General features: G+C 48.7%; 2 protein-coding genes and 1 long non-coding RNA gene across 3 annotated transcripts; 1 reads left to right on the top strand and 2 right to left on the bottom strand.

Annotated features, from left to right (window-relative positions):
* Window positions 1–8,528: 8,528 nt before the first annotated feature.
* LOC113207657 (uncharacterized Golgi apparatus membrane protein-like protein CG5021) lies at window positions 8,529–10,416 on the bottom strand. The gene is made up of 7 exons (XM_026424306.2): window positions 10,350–10,416; window positions 9,961–10,034; window positions 9,735–9,889; window positions 9,562–9,641; window positions 9,322–9,444; window positions 9,118–9,246; window positions 8,529–9,041 (listed from the first exon to the last, which is right to left on the bottom strand). Exons 1-7 carry the CDS (start codon window positions 10,362–10,364, stop codon window positions 8,973–8,975), a joined length of 645 nt encoding a protein of 214 aa, XP_026280091.1. The 5' UTR covers window positions 10,365–10,416; the 3' UTR covers window positions 8,529–8,972.
* Window positions 10,417–10,569: 153 nt separating this feature from the next.
* Window positions 10,570–18,783, top strand: LOC113207654 (coiled-coil and C2 domain-containing protein 2A). Its single transcript, XM_026424304.2, has 27 exons — window positions 10,570–10,810; window positions 10,893–11,240; window positions 11,311–11,469; window positions 11,570–11,668; window positions 11,747–11,839; window positions 11,928–12,051; window positions 12,203–12,394; window positions 12,497–12,635; window positions 12,720–12,837; window positions 12,927–13,087; window positions 13,170–13,307; window positions 13,390–13,711; window positions 13,840–14,120; window positions 14,263–14,505; window positions 14,575–14,805; window positions 14,891–15,029; window positions 15,102–15,305; window positions 15,407–15,612; window positions 15,687–16,016; window positions 16,595–16,763; window positions 16,850–17,041; window positions 17,136–17,301; window positions 17,406–17,512; window positions 17,593–17,856; window positions 17,943–18,178; window positions 18,264–18,402; window positions 18,537–18,783. The coding sequence occupies exons 1-27, from the start codon at window positions 10,742–10,744 to the stop codon at window positions 18,723–18,725; spliced, it is 5,058 nt and encodes a 1,685-aa protein (XP_026280089.1). The 5' UTR covers window positions 10,570–10,741; the 3' UTR covers window positions 18,726–18,783.
* Window positions 11,464–14,668, bottom strand: LOC113207658 (uncharacterized). The gene is made up of 5 exons (XR_003303471.2): window positions 14,493–14,668; window positions 13,428–13,577; window positions 12,685–12,835; window positions 12,468–12,618; window positions 11,464–11,560 (listed from the first exon to the last, which is right to left on the bottom strand). It is a non-coding gene; the product is annotated as an uncharacterized LOC113207658 (long non-coding RNA).
* Window positions 18,784–18,967: the final 184 nt, after the last annotated feature.

Below are 18,967 nucleotides of genomic sequence, written 5' to 3' on the forward strand. Positions count from 1 at the left end.
GAGCTCGCCGCAGCTGCGAGTCGGTCGCTGGCCGAGCCTTTGGATGGATCGCGCGGGCGGAGGCTGCGGAGGAGGTGGGAGGGAAGGGGGCATGTAGGAGAGATTTGCCCGCAGTTCTCCTGCAGCAATCTCAAAATCAATATGTAATTAATTCCGCGCGTTGACAGAGCCGAGGCAAAAGGCGGGCAAAAGCACGAGAGGCTTTTGTGGGCGAGGATCAGCGGCAGCGGCGCGCTGTTGCAGCAGCGGGCACCGGGCGGGTGTCAGGCGGGCAAGGAGGGGGGGGGGGCACGGGGGACGGCACCTTTCCGCACGTTGCGTTCCCACGCTCGCAGAAGCAGCTAGGGCCTTATGGTGGCTGGCTAGGCAGACGGCTCGGCTCAGCGGCCGTGCAGTCGGGTCGCGCATCCTCAGCTCCGGGGCAGCGTCCGCAGCAGCCGGCAGAGAGGAGGCACGGCCAGCAGCGCAGGATGACGCGACCCCGCCCGGCTGGCCAGCCCGGTCGGTGCCTTGCAGTGCCTTTGCCTCGGAGCAGACCGCAGACTGCGCCAGGCCAGCACGGCTCTGCAGCACTCCACGGGCGTCTGGAGCGACTCCTGGAAGGGAGAGTCACTAAGGTCCACGCCCAGCCTCTCCACTCCACTAAAGGCTATTTCGGGGCATAGGACACCGCACTGTGCGGAAATTTAAGTAGGGTTGTCCGTTTCGTCTGTGACTGTGTGTAGTTGCCCCCCCCCCCTCCCCAATCTCTAGGAAATGTAAGCAATGCTAGAACGCTCGGCTCGTTGTCCTGCTCGTGCCGGTGCAGCAGACCACAGACCGCGCGCTCACGGCGGCGGCGTCCCGCCCCAACCTCAGGTTCAATAATAATTAACTAAATTGAGTTATTCTGTCACTAAAATGATGTGACGTCGCGCACGAACTCGTGTGGTCTGCCGGAGGGGGCTGCGTGCGGGGCGCCGCGCTGCTGCGCTGGCCCGGCGCGGCCCGGCCCGCGCTAGTGAGATGGGAACCAGGGGAGCCGCCGCGGTGGAACCTAGCCCACGACGGTGAGAATGGGCGGAGCGACAGCGGTCGCCGGCAGCAGCAGCAGCGCGTGGGCCGACATCGCGGGACCTAAACAGTCGCGTTTTCACGGTGAAATTGTTACTTTTCTGTCTGGCGTCCTCCCACCCGATGTTTCTCATCCACGACAGTTTTTGTCGCGCTAATGACGCGCAGGGTCGCGCGGTGTGTCCGAGTGGCTCGGTGGTGTGACCGGGGCGGACCGCGCCGACCCTTGCGCCGCCACTTGTTGCATGTGGCCGAGCAGAGCCACCACCCGCCCGCCCCGCCCGCTGTTGCGTGCTCGGGCCGGGCGGGGAGCCGCCGCCACCCCACCGCTACCCCGTGCGCTACCGCTACCCGCGCGCTCCCACGGCCGGCCGGGCTCGCGGCCCCGTGTAGCTCCGCTGTAGCAGCTCCGGGCCCGATAGGACACACGTGAACACCCCTGGCCTCTCCGCACACGCTCCGGCCCGGCTGACCTCGCGAGTGAAGAGGACCCCGCCGCAGGGACCGCGGCGCGCCGCGGGATTTATTCGCATATCAGATTTGCATCTGCAAGGTGGCCCGGGGGCGCTGTCGCGCGGCTCCCGCGGCCCCCCTGCGGACCCCGCGGCAGGCCCCCTGGGCTCGGCGCGGTCCATGCCCTGGGTCCTGGCCGGGGCCCGTCTCTCGGACCACCGCGACGGGGCATTCCTGCAACAGTTCCAGCGAGCGCCGTCGCTGCGGCGCCACTCGCGCAGGTCGACCTCCGGTCCCTCCGGCGCGGCGGGGCGGGGCGTGGGGTAGGGTCATGGCAGGCCTCTAGAGCAGCTCTAGAGAGGGCTGCCGCGAGCTAATCTAGAATGTTTAACAATAAGAGATGACACGGAGAGATGCGACCCTCTCTTTTAGACACCTCGGCGCCCCTCGGCCCTGATGGGGCTCATACTTTAACGCTTCGAACGTAATATTGTACATTGTACAAGCCATTCTTATACTTGCAGGTTTCTACGTTTCTTAGGTCTGGAAAGCTTGCGCAATATTGGGGACATAACCTTATTTCAAAACAAATTTGATTAATCTTATTCTACCTCCTTCGACACCCTGCCCTTCCCCTCATTGCCAAGGGGTAGTTTTGCACGTGCGAAAGGTACCTTTTCCAACTCAGCGATCGGGTTAGGCTAATTTAATTTTCTAATTTGTACGAACCCTTGGATATTATTCCGAAAAAAAGCGTTCTTTTAAGATCGTTCGACTGGGCGCACCCTAAATTCGTGGAACGCCTCCACTGTGATACCTAGTGAGTGAGAGAAGAGAACTAAACGCTCTCTCTGTGGAATCAGTGGACCCAAGCGCTTACATAAGACGCCCGGCGACAGGGTGTGGGCAATTTGCAAAGCAATCTGCCTGCCTGACAGTGCGACATCGGTGCGACTGAGACACCAACCACCAACCCCACCCCCATCCCCTGTGAGTTAATCATGGATACGCACCTTTCAGGACCTCCTATCTTTTCTGACGAAATGCCCTCCTTATGAAACGTCTATGTGTAACGCGATAAGCTCCCCCGACTGTAAGAGAGGGTTTACAACTGCTTGTTTGCAGCCAGAACTTCATAGCGAAAGCCTCTCTTCCTCACTTTTTGTGTTTGAGCGGGATAGTCTCTATGGACTCTGGGCTATGGCGCCGCTGGCCGCCGCTGGCGCCCAGATGGCGCCTCAGGGACGAGCAAGCGGACGTGGGAAACGCTCTAGGACTCTGGACTCGAATAGGCGCTCTGTAAACATCCGCACGAAACTAGAACACGTTCAGAGCAACAAAACGAGAGGCTGGTCGGCTTCGGAGCGGACGTCCTTCCCCTTAGCATACTCGCTAGTATCGCGGGGTGGCGCGCGAGGCGCGCGCTGACGCTACGTTAGCGCGGCGATAGCCATGATTAGCGCGATACGGCTCGAGATAAGCCTCGCCAGTGCGGAGGGAACGCCCCCTGTCCCGGCCCTGTCGCAGCACAGCGCTCTGCTGTGTGAAGCACGGCGGAGGGAAAATGGGGGGGGGGGGTGCACGCAGGTGTCCGCGAGGTGTGTATACGGGGTGCCGGGAGAGGGAACACCTGAGGGACCACACGAGAGGGGACGGAACACCACAGGGAACACCATGGCGAACAAGGGAACATCCCCTGGTCCCCCTGTCCCTCAAGTGCCGCCCCCCGGGGCGCGCAGGACCACGGAGCCATACCACACGCGCGACCACACGCGAGCGTGCATACACCACCCCTGTCGCCGGCTTGGCCCACGGTTAGCCCACGGTTAGCCCACGGGCCTCACGTTTACGCGGCCGGGCAGCCCACCCGCTGCTGTGGGCCCGAGAGGCCCCGGGCGCGCCGCGCGCTTGAGCTCATTTGGGTGACCTGAAAACACCTTCGCGCTTCCCTGTAGGCGGCGCCAACGACGCCTGCCTCGCGGGGGTTCATGCGCCTATGCGCCTATGCGCGCCTGTGCGCCCAAAGCCTGCAGAGCCTGCCCCTTCATTAATAGGCAAAGCCGTACAAGAGTGCCTCTGGCGGCCTCTAGCGGAGAAAATGGGAAGCCGCGCGTGACCGAGGGAGGAGGAAAAGGGCTGGCAGGGCGGGGCGGGGCGGGGCAGGCCCTCCCGGAGGCTGCAGGCAGGAGCGCAGGCTCTCCAGGACGCTTCAGGCGGGAGAGCAAGCTCTCCTGGAGGCTACAGCTTCGGCTACAGCCTCGGCTACAGGCGGGGCAGCCCTCGCCGAATAAGAAACGTGCAGTCACGTGACGTGGCCCACACTCCTATTTCCCCCCGGCGCTTGGAATGCGGCGGCCCTGCCGGGGCCCGGCCCGCGCTAGGCCCGCGAGTCCCGTGGCCCCAAGCCCGGCCCGGCCCCGGCCCGGCCCAGCTCTCTCTTTCGCGCCGACGGGTATGATTCGGCCAAAGTGGCCCGGGGCCCGAGGCGCTGCTCCCGGCAGGCGGCGGCGGCGCCCGAGGGCCGCGGCCGTATCGCATGCAGTATTGGAAATGAAAGGGACCCGAGCAGCCCGACTTTCCCATATAGGCCTCGCGGGACGATTCGCGCGGCCGCCTAGTGTCGGATGGTGTAGCCCGGCCTCCGCAAGCGAGCAGACTTGGTACCCAGACCCAGCGAGGTATGGTATGCGCAGAGCTGCCTCGGAGCCGCCGTTCGCCGGCGAACGGGCCAGAGGCCCCAGGCCAGGCCCCGGCAAGCCCCGACCCGGCAAGTCCCGCGCGCCCCGCCAAACCCCCGCCGTGGGGCGAGGGGCACCGCGAGGGACCTAGAGAAGAGGTTCATATGGGTTCTGCTCGTCCCTGCAGCAAATGCCCCCCCCCCCTCTATTCCCTAACACACACAGACACAATTCACATCGGCTAGCTAGCTGGCGTCCATCCGATCAGCACTGGCTTATTGGCTGCGTCCGGTAGAGAGTTGGAGGGGACCGTCCCTAATCTTGCCGCGTGCGCCCTGCAGGCCGGCGCGGGGAGGAGGAGGGGCTGTTCAGTGCGGAATAGCCCGGGCCGATGCGCTAGCAAGGAATGTCGTGTTAGGGCGGGAGTGGGCGGGGCGCCGCGGGGCGGGTGAGGGCGAAGGGATGCGACTGGCTGCTGGGTGGAGGGCCGCGCCGGCCGGGCGGGGCGCCGCGGGCTGGGCGCCAGTCTAGAAATAGAAGCGCCGGCCAGACAGTGGTGGGCGTCACTCCATTTCCAAGTCCGCAACCCCCCACCACCCCTCTGGCGCTCCCCGCGCCGCACCCTCGCTCTCTACGTTCGCGCAGCGCCACGATTTGAATGTCGGCGCCAAGAGCGGTGCACAGCGCCACTGCGATCTTCGGCTGTCTCCATGAGGCCGTTATCGACCACCGCCCCCGGCTCCCCGGGTGCGGCGCCGCCCCTTCTTCCTCCCCTTGCCTCCACCGCCCCCCGCCACGCCCGGCGTGTGGGGTTGTTGCCCTGATGGGCTGTCGCCCCCGCAGAACACCGCAATCTTGTTTGAAATTGCACTTAGGGCGGGAAAGCCGACACGATTGTCCATCCAGCCCAAATGTTTAAACACTGTGAGTGGCACGGAGGTAGGCGAACCGTTCTGACAGCCCAGCCTGTTTGGTTCAGAACGCAGTAGTGCCAACTCATGAAAAATATGCCGCGACCTGAATTCGCATCCCCAGCGGTAGGCTGAAAAATTGGCGAACAAAACCGACTTTCCGTTCTGAAAAGCTGTTGCATGTAACGATCTACGCTATTCTAAAAACGGTTAAAATTCGTCTTCCAACCCACATGGAATTTTTTACCGTGGTAATCTTGTACAGGGGTCTGTGACCGGCGTAATCGGGGTTAGGTTACCCTCTGGTTCACCTTGCTTTTGGTATAACAGTAAAAATACATTTCAGCGCACACAGCCTTTCCAATAAATAGTAACTGGCATTAGCCGTAAAATTATGATTCGAAGGCCACGTTGGACGATCGTCTTAATTCAATTGTAACCGACAAGACTAGAACTAACCTTACGAAGTCTTAACTTTAATTTTCATTTGTGTCCTTATGGTAGAGAGGCCTAAGCACCCTCAATAATATTTAAGTGGGACACAGAGAAACAATTCCCACATAAATGTTTACGTGTAGTAAATATTACGTGTCGCACAGCTCCGCCGACTTATAGCAAAGGGTTATTACTGACGAGACACTCACCTAGTTCTGTATTCCTGGTTTTCAGCCAACTTCGCTGTTGATTTTCTCCAACCGAAAAACCTCTGGCTCGAAAAACAAACCGTACGATGCTCGCACCTCTCAGAGTAGGGCTGAGAATACACCCAGTCCAATAGCCCTCGCCAAGGGCTCAGAGGGCGGTGCCCCTCGCAGCCCGTGCCCGGCCCAGCCCTTCCCACTCCTTCCCCCACCGACCTGGGCCTGCTCACATCGTCTCAACCCCTTCCGCAAAGTCACCTAACCCGCAAAACAGCGCGGCCCGAGTGCTAACGAGACGACCGACTCGCTGTGACAAAGTGGGGCACACAGAGGAATAGATAAATGGATCTGAACTCACAGCAGACGTCCTGGTGCGGGTGGCTCGTTGCACCCCAAAGGGCTCGGGGGGCCCGGAGGGGCGGGGCGGTGTGGGGCAGTCGATATGCGGTGGGGCGCAACGAGTCACGGCAGCCGAGGGGGACCGGCCCGCCCGGCCCTCCCGGCCTCGGCTGGAGGAGCTCGCCCTGCACGGGGTGCGCGGCGTGCTCGCGGAGAGGTTAGGCCGCCCCTCCCGTGCACGGCACCCCGCACGGCCCGGCCCGGCCGCTGACGGCGTAGGGTAGGCAACCGTCGGGCACGGGTGCGCGACCACGGGGGATGTTGCCTACCTGGCAAGGGGCCCAGGGAGCGCGGCCGGCGCGCCCAGCAGGAAGGCGGGCGGGCACCCTGCCTCGGCCGCGCTGTGCCATGGGCCGTGCCACTGCAACGCGAACTGCCGAGAGGAGGGGCGCGGGCCTAGTGCGGGGGCGGGTGGGGCCGCGCGGGGCTGGGCGGGGCTAGGCGGGGCCGTGGGCGGGCTCAGCTGTGCGGGGCGGCGGGGCGCGGAGGTGGGTGGGCCGCACCGGAGGGAGGGAAGGGCCCGGCCCAGCGGCAGGACAGGGTCGCACAGGGCAGGAGGGCCCCTGCCCCCGCGGCCCCCGCAAGGGCCTAGCGAACTGGCGAGCAGAACCGCCGCACCCCCGCGGCCAGGGCCGAGAACAGTCACAGGCCGACCCTGCTTTAACGCCCGGGCGAGTACTCTGTTCACCGCCATCGATAACCTGAGTAGAAATCCTACATTTCATGTATGGTCATGACGGATTTGGTCACATGTGTCGTGGCGTTGTCACATTTTATGTCTGGGTCAGCGTAGTGGAGGTGGCGGCAAGGACCCGGGTCCGGGTAAGGATGAGCAGGGGCTGGGCGGGGGAAGGGGGCTCCCACCCAGGCCGACCCGGCCCGACCCGCCGCGGCTCTCGAAATAGACCAGAGGAAGGAAACGGAACGGCGGCTGTGATAATCGAGGGGAAGCTCGTCAGCTCCCTGCCCACGCGGCATTGTCGAATGCGCCCAACGGGGGGATATTTCTTTTTCGCCCCGATTCTTTGATAGGGGCCGCCGGGCTGCCGCCGGGAATAGCCATAAGCCTGGCGCCGCAGAGTGGGCGCGGAGGTAACCCTCGAGGGTGAGGGGCCGTGCCGGGCCGTGCGGCTGAGGCCAGTGGCACGCGGTGGGTGCCGCCGGGTGCCGCCCCGCGACGGGCGCCGTGTGCTTGTCTGGGTGCTACCAAGCGGGGCGCGGGGGCTGAGGGTGAGCGGTGGGCGCGAGGAGGGTCCGCTATTCCTAGATGCGTCTAGGCTTATTTCAGGCGGGGCGCGGCGTGCCGGCGGCCGAGGAGGAGGAAGACTCTCTTCGACAGCCTCGAGCCTCGCTGAGGTGAGGCTGCCGCTGAACCTCGGCGCCTCCCCCTCCCTCCCCCCGTGCCCGGCGGCTCCGACATCATGCTCCACCGCCGCGGCACCCATCGCTGTTAGATGGAGCGAACATCTCAGCCCCGCGGTGCCGAGCGGACGAGCGAGCGGCGTTAGCGACGTGGCTCCGGCACTTCATCACCTCCTGAGGCGGGCCGGTGATAGGGACGGCGCGTTTGGCATCGACTCTACCGACATTGCACGCGGTGGCGATGGGGGGCGTGATGCACGTGTCCGGGTCGTGTTGTCGCGATGTGCAGCGGCGGCGGGGCTTTGCAGGCCTGTCTGTACGCACACCGCGAACTCTGCACAGTGAGCGTCGTGAGCATGCCCCCGACCCGGCCGCCTGGTCCGAGCCCACGCCGCGCCACGCCGCGCCCGGATGGAGCAGGGATGCTGCGCGGCTGAGCGGCTGAGCGTGACGTCACCCCTTGCTCAAGATGTTGGCGAGGCGAGATGGCCCGTGGGCTTGGCAGGCGCAGGCCCGTCCCAGCCAGGCTGGGGCCCGGTGGGGCTTCTGGGGCCTGCTGGGGCCGGGCACAGCACAGCGGGGCACGTCGGGGCACGGCCCGGGCACAGCGTGCCGGCCCGAGCCCGAGACCCCGCAGCACAGAGCACATAACGGGTGGAGGCCCCAGTGGGTTGGCGGCCCGGTCGCGCAGCGCCGACAAGGCGAGGAGAATGGCGGGGAGGAGGGGGAAGGGGGGGCCGGCCGGTGCGAGAGAAGAAGAGGGGCACCCTGTGGGGCACAGGGGGCGTGATGGGGGGCCCCCAAGGGGCTCCGCGTGGGGCGTGCTGGACCAGACCCGCACCCAAGCCGGTGGTGGTGGTGTGGCCAGAAAAGTAGGCAAAAAGACGCCCAAACATACGGGGGTGTAAGGCGGGCAGTATCACCGCCTGCCTACTAGGCAACACCTCTGCACGCGTCGGTCGGACGGGTTGGAGGGAAGTCCCTTGGCTGCCTCGGGCTTGAGCGAGAAGGGAAGCCAGTACAGCATGTAATTTCGATTTTCGGCAAGAGTCGTTTTATTTCCTATTTGAATCGTTTACAGAACAGTTTGCAGTTAAGTGATTTAGGTCTAGAGAAAATAGCCCAAATATGCAAATGACTACTGATATTTGCTAATTTTACAACTTAACAGTTAAAATATAAAAGAGAAACATAAGCATCGGTCTTTATTTTAAGCTAGTAATACCGTATTTCTTATCAATTTGGTATGGACAGTAATAAAGAAGATATATAATACATTTTGTAGAGCTAACAGGAATGGTGGAAGTTCAATTTCTAGGATATTTCCTTGACTTTCTACAGACACGAAAAAAAAAAAGCATTTTCTGCATCCTCAAGATGGTCATCAGTCTCAAATGTAATTTCTTTAAGAAACTCTAGATCATAGGTTAACATCACAATATCAGTAAATTTTACATAACAAATGAAAATATTTATTAGACTACACCAGTAGCACTTGCAGCATTAGCAGAAGGTTGGGTAGGTTTGGTCATTATATTTGCAACCTGTAAAAATACAACATTTTTCATGAGGTTGAAAGTTAGAAGAAAAGTTCAAAACATTTATGATATCACTACTCACATTCTGAATAACTTGTTTCCTAAAGAAATCTGTCACATTTGTAGACATACTTTTCTCTGAGCCAAATCGGCACTTAATATAGCCGTAAAGATTAGCTCCATGTAGCAATAAAGCAATAGTTGTAACCAGCTGTTAAAATAATGTAATACTGAATCATTTCAATTTATTGCTTAATTACAATTCAAATGAAAGTAATATTCCCACCATCCATTTGAAGCTCAGCCCTAGTGCACCAAATATCAAGAATATGGCCCACAGTACAGGAAATACTGTAAGACCAAACCAAAACACACGGGCTTCTCTTGGGTGGACTCGGCTCTGGGTACCCTGTGGCAAATGGGGTTGTTATGATGAGAGCAGGAGAAGAAGGAATTAATCTTCCGAAAAGTAAGATAAAGAAAGAGTATATTAGGGACAGTAAATTTCAGAATTTCATTTGCACACCTTTCTTGACTCATACACCCAATGGGACTTTCCATTATCATCTACATAGTTCCACCACCTCAAACCTACAAGGAGACGACCTAAAAGAAAGAGGATTTTTAAGGTGTGTTAACCATGGCATTATTTGATGGGTAACATACTGTAATAACTATCAAATGAAATCAGTAATTCACCTGTAATATTTTTAACCGTCCAAAAGTCCATTGACAATAGTAGTATAAGAGTGACAAATATTGCAATAAAACTATTGCTAACAAATGTTCCAAATAGGTATGTTATTAAAGCCACACTCCGAAATAATAAATGAAAAAATATTACATAGGGATGCCTGTAAGAGAAGGTTGATAGTGAAAGTAAGGTAAATTTTTTTGACTATCTTTAGAAATGTACTATGCTGACCTGTAAGACGAAGAATTTATATTATCCTCTTCGCCAAATCCTATTGTGTCATCTGTATCAGTCAGGAGAGGAACCTGAAAACAAAGAGGTTGTACCATGACCCTAACACGTCAAAGTAAATATGGCACATAAAGTTGTTGTCGTTTAAAACGCCATCATAATAAAACTAATCGGAAAACAATATTTTGTTTGAAATCTTGGACAAACATGAGGAGGTTATGTGGCTTCGTTGTACATTTGACACTAAACTCTCGAGCCAAAAGAGAAAAGATATTGCCATGATAAAATGTAGTCATACAAGCTGATCCAAAGTCGAAGTCATGGCGCAAATTATTTCACATTTACCCTGATAAATTGCTAATCGTATTAAATTTATCAAAAGTACTTACCTTAGCAGACGCCATGTTGACAACTGTTCGTTTATTTTTCACTGTCAATTGTATGTGTACCACATCATCAGCAGCTCATTGACGCACATTTGAAATGAAATTGGAGAAAGATGTTTTTTTCAATCGCGGGTAAATTGTTAAATTGATAAAAACTAAAGATTTTCTCTAGTTATGAACGGGAAAAGTGTTATGCGCCCTTATTATAAAATGTTTACAAAGTTGTTCGGTTGGTATCAGAGTTGTTTACAAATGTCGTCGTGTCGGCTGCTGTCAGTGGTACTTTCAATTTGTTCAAAACTGGTATGTCAGCGAAGTGTTCAGATTTGCGCTTATCTATGTTCAAGACGAAGAATAAAGTGCTGCTGACATAAGTTTTACGAGAATATCAAATTATGACTGACATCGATGTTGAAAGAGGGAAAACCACTTCCCACAGAGAACTAAAACAAGCTGCAGCATGGGTACCTGGTTATTTCATAAATAAAAAAACAAATAATTGTATTGTATTACATTTTCTCTGAATGTAGTCTTCTTGTTGTCTAGGTTGAAGATGAAAGCCAAGAAATTAGATTAAACTCGTCCAGTTCATCGTCAAATAATGAACATGAAAGCATTGAGCAGTCCAAGATTGAGCCAAAGAATAATTCAGCTCATGGGTATTCTAGCCCATCTCAAGTTTCAACCAAAGAGTATCCTCAAGTTGTTGTGAAGGAAACCGTTGATGTAGAGCAAAGGGAAGTAGATTTAATTCCTACACAAGTCACACCTCGGCGCTATGGTACCAAAATTAAATCTAGTCAAAATGCTAGTGCTTCTGGTTCCACAACTACTTCACCCCTTAAAACACCCCTTGAAAAACTAACTCGCATTCCTGATAAAAAAAGTCACCAGGTGGGTTCTACTCCAGAATGTAAATCAAGTCAAATAACTGTCCAAGTTTCTCATTTCAATTTTTATTTAGGTAACTAAGAATGATCAAGGTATGGAGAGACTGAGCTTAAATAGCCGAAGAATGTCAGCTGGGGATTCTTCACTTGATGGTCGCAGTATCACATCACAGTCTTATTCTGAGACACGTTCTTATAGAGATAAACTGAAAGACCGCTTCCAGTCTGTGAAGGTATATGGCGGTTGAATATATATGTGAAAAATATTTACCTTGAATGAAAATTTGTGTGGCTTCTTTGATTTTTATCTTTGTTTTCTCGGTTCTGTAACAGGAAAGAGCTGGCAATATTACTTCAGAAACTAAATCTAGGAAACTAATGATGGATTCCATTTCCCAACAAACAGCTAAACAGTCAAGAGCTGATGAATTAGTATGCTATATTTTAAATTAGTATAAGTATTCAAGTTTTTGTTATTATTTTGTATAAAAGTTTATGCTCTTTTTGCAGCTTAAAAAGGAAGAAATGGAACTTGAGGCAGCATTGGAAAAGCACCAAAATACGTATAAAAAAAAACAGATGGATGGCATCTCAGGACAGCAGGTAAGATAAAGTCTCCCTGTAAGTTAGATTTATTTAGAACATACCTCCATTCATGTGCTTCTTTCATGTTTTACATGTGTGTCTAAAGATATCTTCGGCAGATATGTCAATGGACTTTTTTGCTAAAGTTTGGGATCCAGAACCAGAAGTTGTCGGTTCTCCAGTGGCTCTTGTTTCTCAGGAAGAAGATGAAGCTAGTCGATCTTCATCTGGTATTTCTTACCTTAAATTAAAGTTTCCTTTCACCTTCAGCAATTTTGGATGTGTTTTTTTCTCTTCCTGATTTAATTATATATTTTTTAAAGGAGATATCTTTTAGAATTAGAAAAGAGACTAACATAATTTGACCTTTATTTATCTTAGGCCCATGTGCTGAAGATCAAGTGGATGTCACTGGAGGAAGGGACCATACTAAATTACTAGCAGCTGACTATTTAGGATTCAGCCGAGATGAGTGGGAACTTGTTGACCATTCAGTGGGTCCTATCCTTGATGGCAAAGATAAATCTTGTGTTAAGGAATCTGAATTATATTTCTATCCATCTGCAGCGCCAGGTAATTTGAGAATCACTTCTTTTTTTCTAAAGCCAATGCAATATCAAATAAGCAATATTAAGAGGATTTTTACCTTTTGCTTGATGTTTTTCGTGACTGCAGTATCATTAGAAGATCGGTTAGGTTCTGGGAAAGAAGTCAGGTTTCGTGAAGAAGAAGGACTCTTTGTTGGTCATCGCCCAAAAGTACGTACAAGTAATATTCATCGTCTGGAAAAGAGATTGCTGGAACAAGGAGGGAGGTGAGGAAAATGCATGATTCATTTTGTGTGGTTTTAGAAGATTGCTTACTTAAATTGCTACTTAAATGGCCATGTCTTGTTTAGGCATTGGTTTGGAGATGATGGGGAATTGAATACAATGCCTGATCCTTTGAGATCAGCACCATACCGACCTCCAAGCCGCTCTCAAGGTGCAAAGTGTCTTCAAGTTGAATATATCCCTGTAAGCCAGTCATAATTAAAATAACAAAATGAAACTGTCATATATTTTTCTGTTTCCAAAGTTTTAATGTATTTTTTTATTCTTTTTAGGGGGCTAAGCATCTTGTATATGAGAGTAATTTGGCCTCTGAGGGTGCAAGTTGTGCACTACTAGAAATCCACATCGGTACCCTATCTTTTCATCATCATCCATTATTTAACCAAGAACATGTGCTATCTCAACGTTTATCTGATTTATATAACCAATACAGGTAAAAAGTTGTTCCCTGTATGTTTGGTAGCTTAAAATTAATAAGATTTCTCATTTAGGAAAATGCTTGTTTTCATTTGCAGTGTTAGGGAGGTGATGCAGCAAGAGGAGAGATTAGCTGGGCGATTGGACTCACTTCGTCAAGCGTATGACAATCTTCAACTTTTGCTAAACTCCAATGCAGCTGATATAACATCACAACAGTTAGATCGAATGCAATCGTAAGTAGTTAAATTTAGAAATTTTGTCTGCCAGACCATCAAAATTCAAACAAATTCAATATTTCTCAATTTTCATTGCAAGGTACAAAAAGGAAATTCGTGCTACCTGGCAACACTTACTATTGGAAGGTTTCCGAAGCCGTCAACTTCTTCTGTCTTTACTCTCATGTTGGCGTGATCTCAGGAAACTTCGAGACACTCAAGGATTTACTTGTACACCTCTAAGACTAGTCATCCATCGAGAGCAGCTTCCTCACAATGAAATGCTGGCTGAAAAGATTAAATGGGAAAATGAAATACGTCAGGCATGTATTGAAATGGAAATGGAGGAACAGGAAAGATTTAGTCATGAGTGGGAGGTATATCAGAGTCAACTAGAAGTTTGGAAGAAACAACAAATTATGGTATGTCATTCTAAAAGTGATCCCTTTTTTTATTTTTCTGTTGTTGTCCAGTTTTGTAATTATTTATCCCCATTTCATTCTTTTTTCATATTTTAAAACACAATTGTTTTGTATATTTATTCTTAAAGAGAGGAAAAGTTTCTGATGTAAGACAAGAAACAGTTGCAAATGAGATGGAAGAAGGAGCTGAGGAACAAACAAACAGTGATGTTACCTCTCAGATTATCACAAACTCACGTGCAGTTATCTCAGTTGAGGAACCAGTGGAACCAAAGCCTTTTGATGGCAGCAAAATTAGAGCAGAAGTTGTTGATAAAATGACTCTTTGCTTACGTCCTCCTGGTGAACCTAAGTTAAAATTTGCTCTCAAAGAAACGGAGAGCATTGAAAATAGTCCAAATGATATTGGGTAAGAATGAGAACATTTCCACACACTAAAGAGTGTTTTAAGTGTAATGGAAAACTGCATCATTCAATTTTTTACTGGTGTTTCAGTTGACCCATTAATAGACTCTACATAATGTTACTTTTTTAACTTTACTTTATTACAGGGAAAAGCAGCGCCGCAAAGCCCTGAGAAAGTGTCAACTTTTTGTCAGGGTTTTTTACAATAACAAAGAAGTTTGCAAGACACATGCGCACCCATTGGGTTCTAATTTTAAAATAGTATTCAATGAATGTTTCTCAATTCGAATTTCTCAACCTCCAGATAGCATTCATCTCTCCGTAATTGAAGATGGGGCTGGAAGTGGAAGACACCATTTAGCCCAAATATATTTACCTATTCCTTCAGCGTAAGTAGATTCATTTGACTGCCTTGAAAACGGATTTTCATCTTCTTATTCCAGTTTTTCATTCTACAGTAATAAAACTCTAAAATCAGCTGCAATGGAAAACCATGAGTTCAGTAGTGATCGAATAGTATCTTTCAGCCATACTGGTGTAGGTAGTGGTACATTTATCAGTGGATCACCGGTGGTGAATGGATGTTTGTACACTTCTGGTGTTATCAGCAGCCGCTCAGGATGGGGTATTGACCAGGAAACAAAATTGATTCTTGCTCCCCAGCAAAAATACCTGCCATCTAATGACAGGTAGACAGATTGTATCTTTTCAATTTCATTAGTTCTATGTACTTCTTAATTGTTTTTAAAATTAATGAGAACCTGATATTTATAGTGAACAGGTTTCATCAAATATTTTGTCTGAGTTGGGGAAGGATGGAACATTAGATTTAACAAAGTTGACTGAGTGGGCAAAAAAATCTCAACTTGATCCCAATGATCCTTCCAATGCTTCCTTCTTTTTCCTTGTTAAGGTTGTGAGAACATTATTTTGGATTAAACCTGATCTTTCTTGTGCAATTTTAAAACATGTTTTCCTTTTTTAGAACCTAAATGCAAACTGCAAAAGGGATTCAGTTTGTTTCCGTTTAGATTCTTTACTGAGGGAATTTGATTTCTGTGACAGTAGAAGTCTTGATAATAATCCAAGATTGAAGATGCTTACTCTTAGAGCTCAGGGTGAATCCGAATTTCGAGAATATAAATTGGTTCCAAATCGAGAAAAGGAAATTCCTCTTGAAATTTTTAAGGTAGGGCTGTATGAAAACAAGAACTACAACAACAAACAAACTGTGGCTATTTCCCTTCCTCATTTAATTTTAAAATTCAACATTTGTAATATATTTTCTAGACCTATGAGAAAAGGCTCAATGTAAGTGCTCGTGAAAGTGAATTTGAAATCGAAATGACGTGGTCAGACCCTCTCTCATCACACAGAGCTTGGGGTAGGTTGTACTTGGAGCGTGTTTATCAAAGAGTTCTTGCTCAGTGTAAGCAAGCTCAACGAACCGCTAGTTTGCATCACATAATTGCAGAAGATCAGGTGCCAGACATCAGGTAGACTTTCCTTAGATATTTTACCTTTCTTACAATTCTTTTGCATTTTAAAAATATTCTGTCGATAATTACAGCACCTTAGGTTTGACTTTCATGAAATGGCTCCAGCCAAAGCGACCTCTCAGACCCCTGCGAAAAGAGCGAAAAAAAGTTGCTGTTCAAAGTCTAGCTGGGCAAGATGTAAAACTTATGGTGAATGTCATACGTGCCTTTGAAGTGCCAGTGCGGAAGACAACAGATTCCCTGCTTGGGTCTATGTCAGTACCATCGTCATCTAATCTCGGTTTTGTAACTGTTGCTGTGCGCCCTTTTGTTGAAATATCATTTCAAGGATCAACTCTTCGAACTACCACAGCAGAAGGTGCCAATCCTACTTGGAACCAGGATCTTCAAGTACCTGTCAGGTATATTCAAAATATGTCTAGGGTTTCATATGCATTGCATTAATATGTTATAGTATGATACTAAACCCAACAGCCATGCAAAACCTATGATCTCTGACCAGTTAAATCTATTATATAGCCCCGACCATGGATCTTTATTTTTTGGGAGACAGGGCTATGAGTAGACTGCCGCTGTTGTACTGAGAAGTTACTGGGATAACACTGAAATTGAGCCAATCAGCAAATGTTTGGTCCATATGCTTTCAATTATATGATGTGCTCAAACAATATCATCAACAATGTCATAACATGAATGAAACACAAAATTATTTACCATAAGAAATAGCTCTCAGCTCCTGAATATTTTAGTGGTTCATGAAACTTTTCATTTTGTTAGCAATTATAAGTTATGTCAGCCACAAGCAGTCCATTCCTAGACTTTGACTTTAAACCATAATATAACTGAGCACACCAAGCGATTAATAATGCGGTTTCAATAGTTCTAGATATATTGATTTAGCTGGTTATTTCTTGGTTTAGCCAAACTTTTGGGGTCTAGCTATCATGGATACAAGTAATAAACAAACCAAATTTTTCAGGCCTGGCAGCAGTGACTCAGACACACTATTCATTCACCTGTTTGATGAAGTGATAGTTGACCTTGTTGATGATGACAGACAGAGGGAAACAAGCATACATCAGCGTTTGGAAAGGAATTGGCTTGCAAGTTTACACATTCCTTTTACCACTTTGGTTCATAATGCTCGGGTATAGAACTTTTGCCATTGTTTGAACTACAAATCTCTTCTTTTATTTGTGTCTCCATGTTCTTTCAATTTACATTGTGATTACAGATTGAAGGCACTTTTAAGATGTATTCCCCGCCGATGTTGCTGGGGTATGAAAGAGAATCTCACCAGAGGTCAGGTTGGCAGTCTGGTAATTTTTCTCCAGATCAAGGACAATTATTTCCTAATAGAGATGCTACATTTATTAATCTATTCATAACAGTTCAGCCAGCTCTTAATCCACCTGAACTTTTTAATGTATGATAAATATACTCTCATGAAAATTTAACAAATCAATCTTTAAAATATTTTTGCAAGTGTTTCCTTTTATTTTTGTACTTCTATGCAACAGGAACGTCTGAACAGCAGTGAAGTATCAGCCTTGGAAGAGCATTTAATTCATTTTGAAAGAGAAATGGATGTTTTACTTCCTCATAGAAAGATAAAAACTTTAGTCATTGATGCAAGTGGAAAATCAGTTTGTGTTACCAGATTTTTTCGACCCTTATCTCCACCTGGTATGCTGCTATCCAATTGTTTAAAATTTAATAATATTTTTTTAAAAATAATTTTTTACTTTAAATGTTTCAAATGATTACCCATAAACTTTTATTTCACTCAGCAACATCTTCAGAAACTGTAATAACAGAGGACACTGCTGCAAGATTTGTTTCTATGGTACCCATGGCTCCTAATCAAGGAATGCTTGATGTTTGGTTAACATGTGATGTGAGTGTCAGTTTTATGGTTTTATCCTTATTACCTTCAATTAAATGCCTTTACTGAAAACAAATTTAATTTTTTTACAGCAAATATTGCGTTTAGGTTGGGGAGATTCATGGGCTCATGCTGTTTTATTATGCTGCTATTTTCTTGGCCTGGGCAAAAAAGCTTGGATGCTTATTGGAACAGGAATACCTCATGGAATGACAGCCTATGTATTAGTTCGTGAAAAGCAAGAACAGGACAAAGTACATTACTGGGTGTGGGACCCAACTGCAGGACAACGTTACAGTATTTTTGACTCATTTTGTCCTCTTCAACGAATCTGTGGATTGATAAATGATGAAAATGTACCCTTTTAATCTTTCAGACAGTACTTTGTATACTTTATATCAGTAGGCAATGCCTAACTCCTTTTTGGTTCTGGTTGTTTAAGATCTGGATAAATTTACAAAAAGAAGAACTACCACGACGCACTCAGTTTAATTTGGATCGTAGGTCTGATTGGATGGCTGCATTTGGACGAAGAGGTGCAATTACTGCTCCTGTTGGTAGTGTGCAGCCAGCATCATTGCATTACTCCCCAACATCTTTCAATGCTGCGACAACATTACAGGACAAATTGGAGAAATTCTTGCGGGACTCTCTAATGAAGTGGAGGCGAACCAAAGTGTTAGTTTGGCACCTGCATCTTTACTCCCTGTTATCATTATTTTTTTTTCTAATCATAAATCTCCTTTTTGTTTTGGTTCTATAGAACTCTCTGGAATCGGTACTGTATAGCTACCTTACGCAAAATTCTACCCCGCTTAGAACAAGCTAGTTGCTTTGGTTCTGGGGACAATGCCAGTCCTCATCATACAAGAGAGCTACAACATATTCTAGCCTCACACAAGGTATTCAATTTTACACTGCACACTTTGTGTTTAAATGAAGATTTGACCAGTTGTGGTTATATCTTGACTTATTGCATATGTGAAAACGTAATGCACTCATCAAGTTCATATGTAATCCACCTCTTGTGTTATAGGTTTGCGGATTCCCTATCAACCTTCCATACAAATCAGTTGAAGCGATTGTAGAGGCAGTTAGAGCCACAGGTGTTCACCATAATCAGGATGAAAATGCAGAATTTGCATTGGCAGTCTATGTTCATACTTTTCCTAACAATATTTTATCAGTATGGGTGTACGTTGCATCACTGACCAAACTTCGTTAGGTTAACATGAAAGAGAGAAATACATATATGTAAATAAATTAAAATGTTAAAACATTGATCTGATGGCTAATTTTTCCTCCACTTCTACAAATTTTGTTTCAGTTTTACTTAAAAGCAATTAAAGTATGCAATAAGCTATTTAAAAAAAAAACAAAAAAAACAGAGATTAAGGGAGGGAAGGGGAGGGGAAAAAACATGATATGTTTAACACATTTTCTGTCAGACAACTTGACTGACTGCTT

The sequence above is a fragment of the Frankliniella occidentalis genome, unplaced genomic scaffold (assembly GCF_000697945.3).
Source record: "Frankliniella occidentalis isolate FOCC.00 unplaced genomic scaffold, Focc_3.1 Scaffold114, whole genome shotgun sequence".
In the NCBI taxonomy this organism is placed as follows: domain Eukaryota; kingdom Metazoa; phylum Arthropoda; class Insecta; order Thysanoptera; family Thripidae; genus Frankliniella; species Frankliniella occidentalis.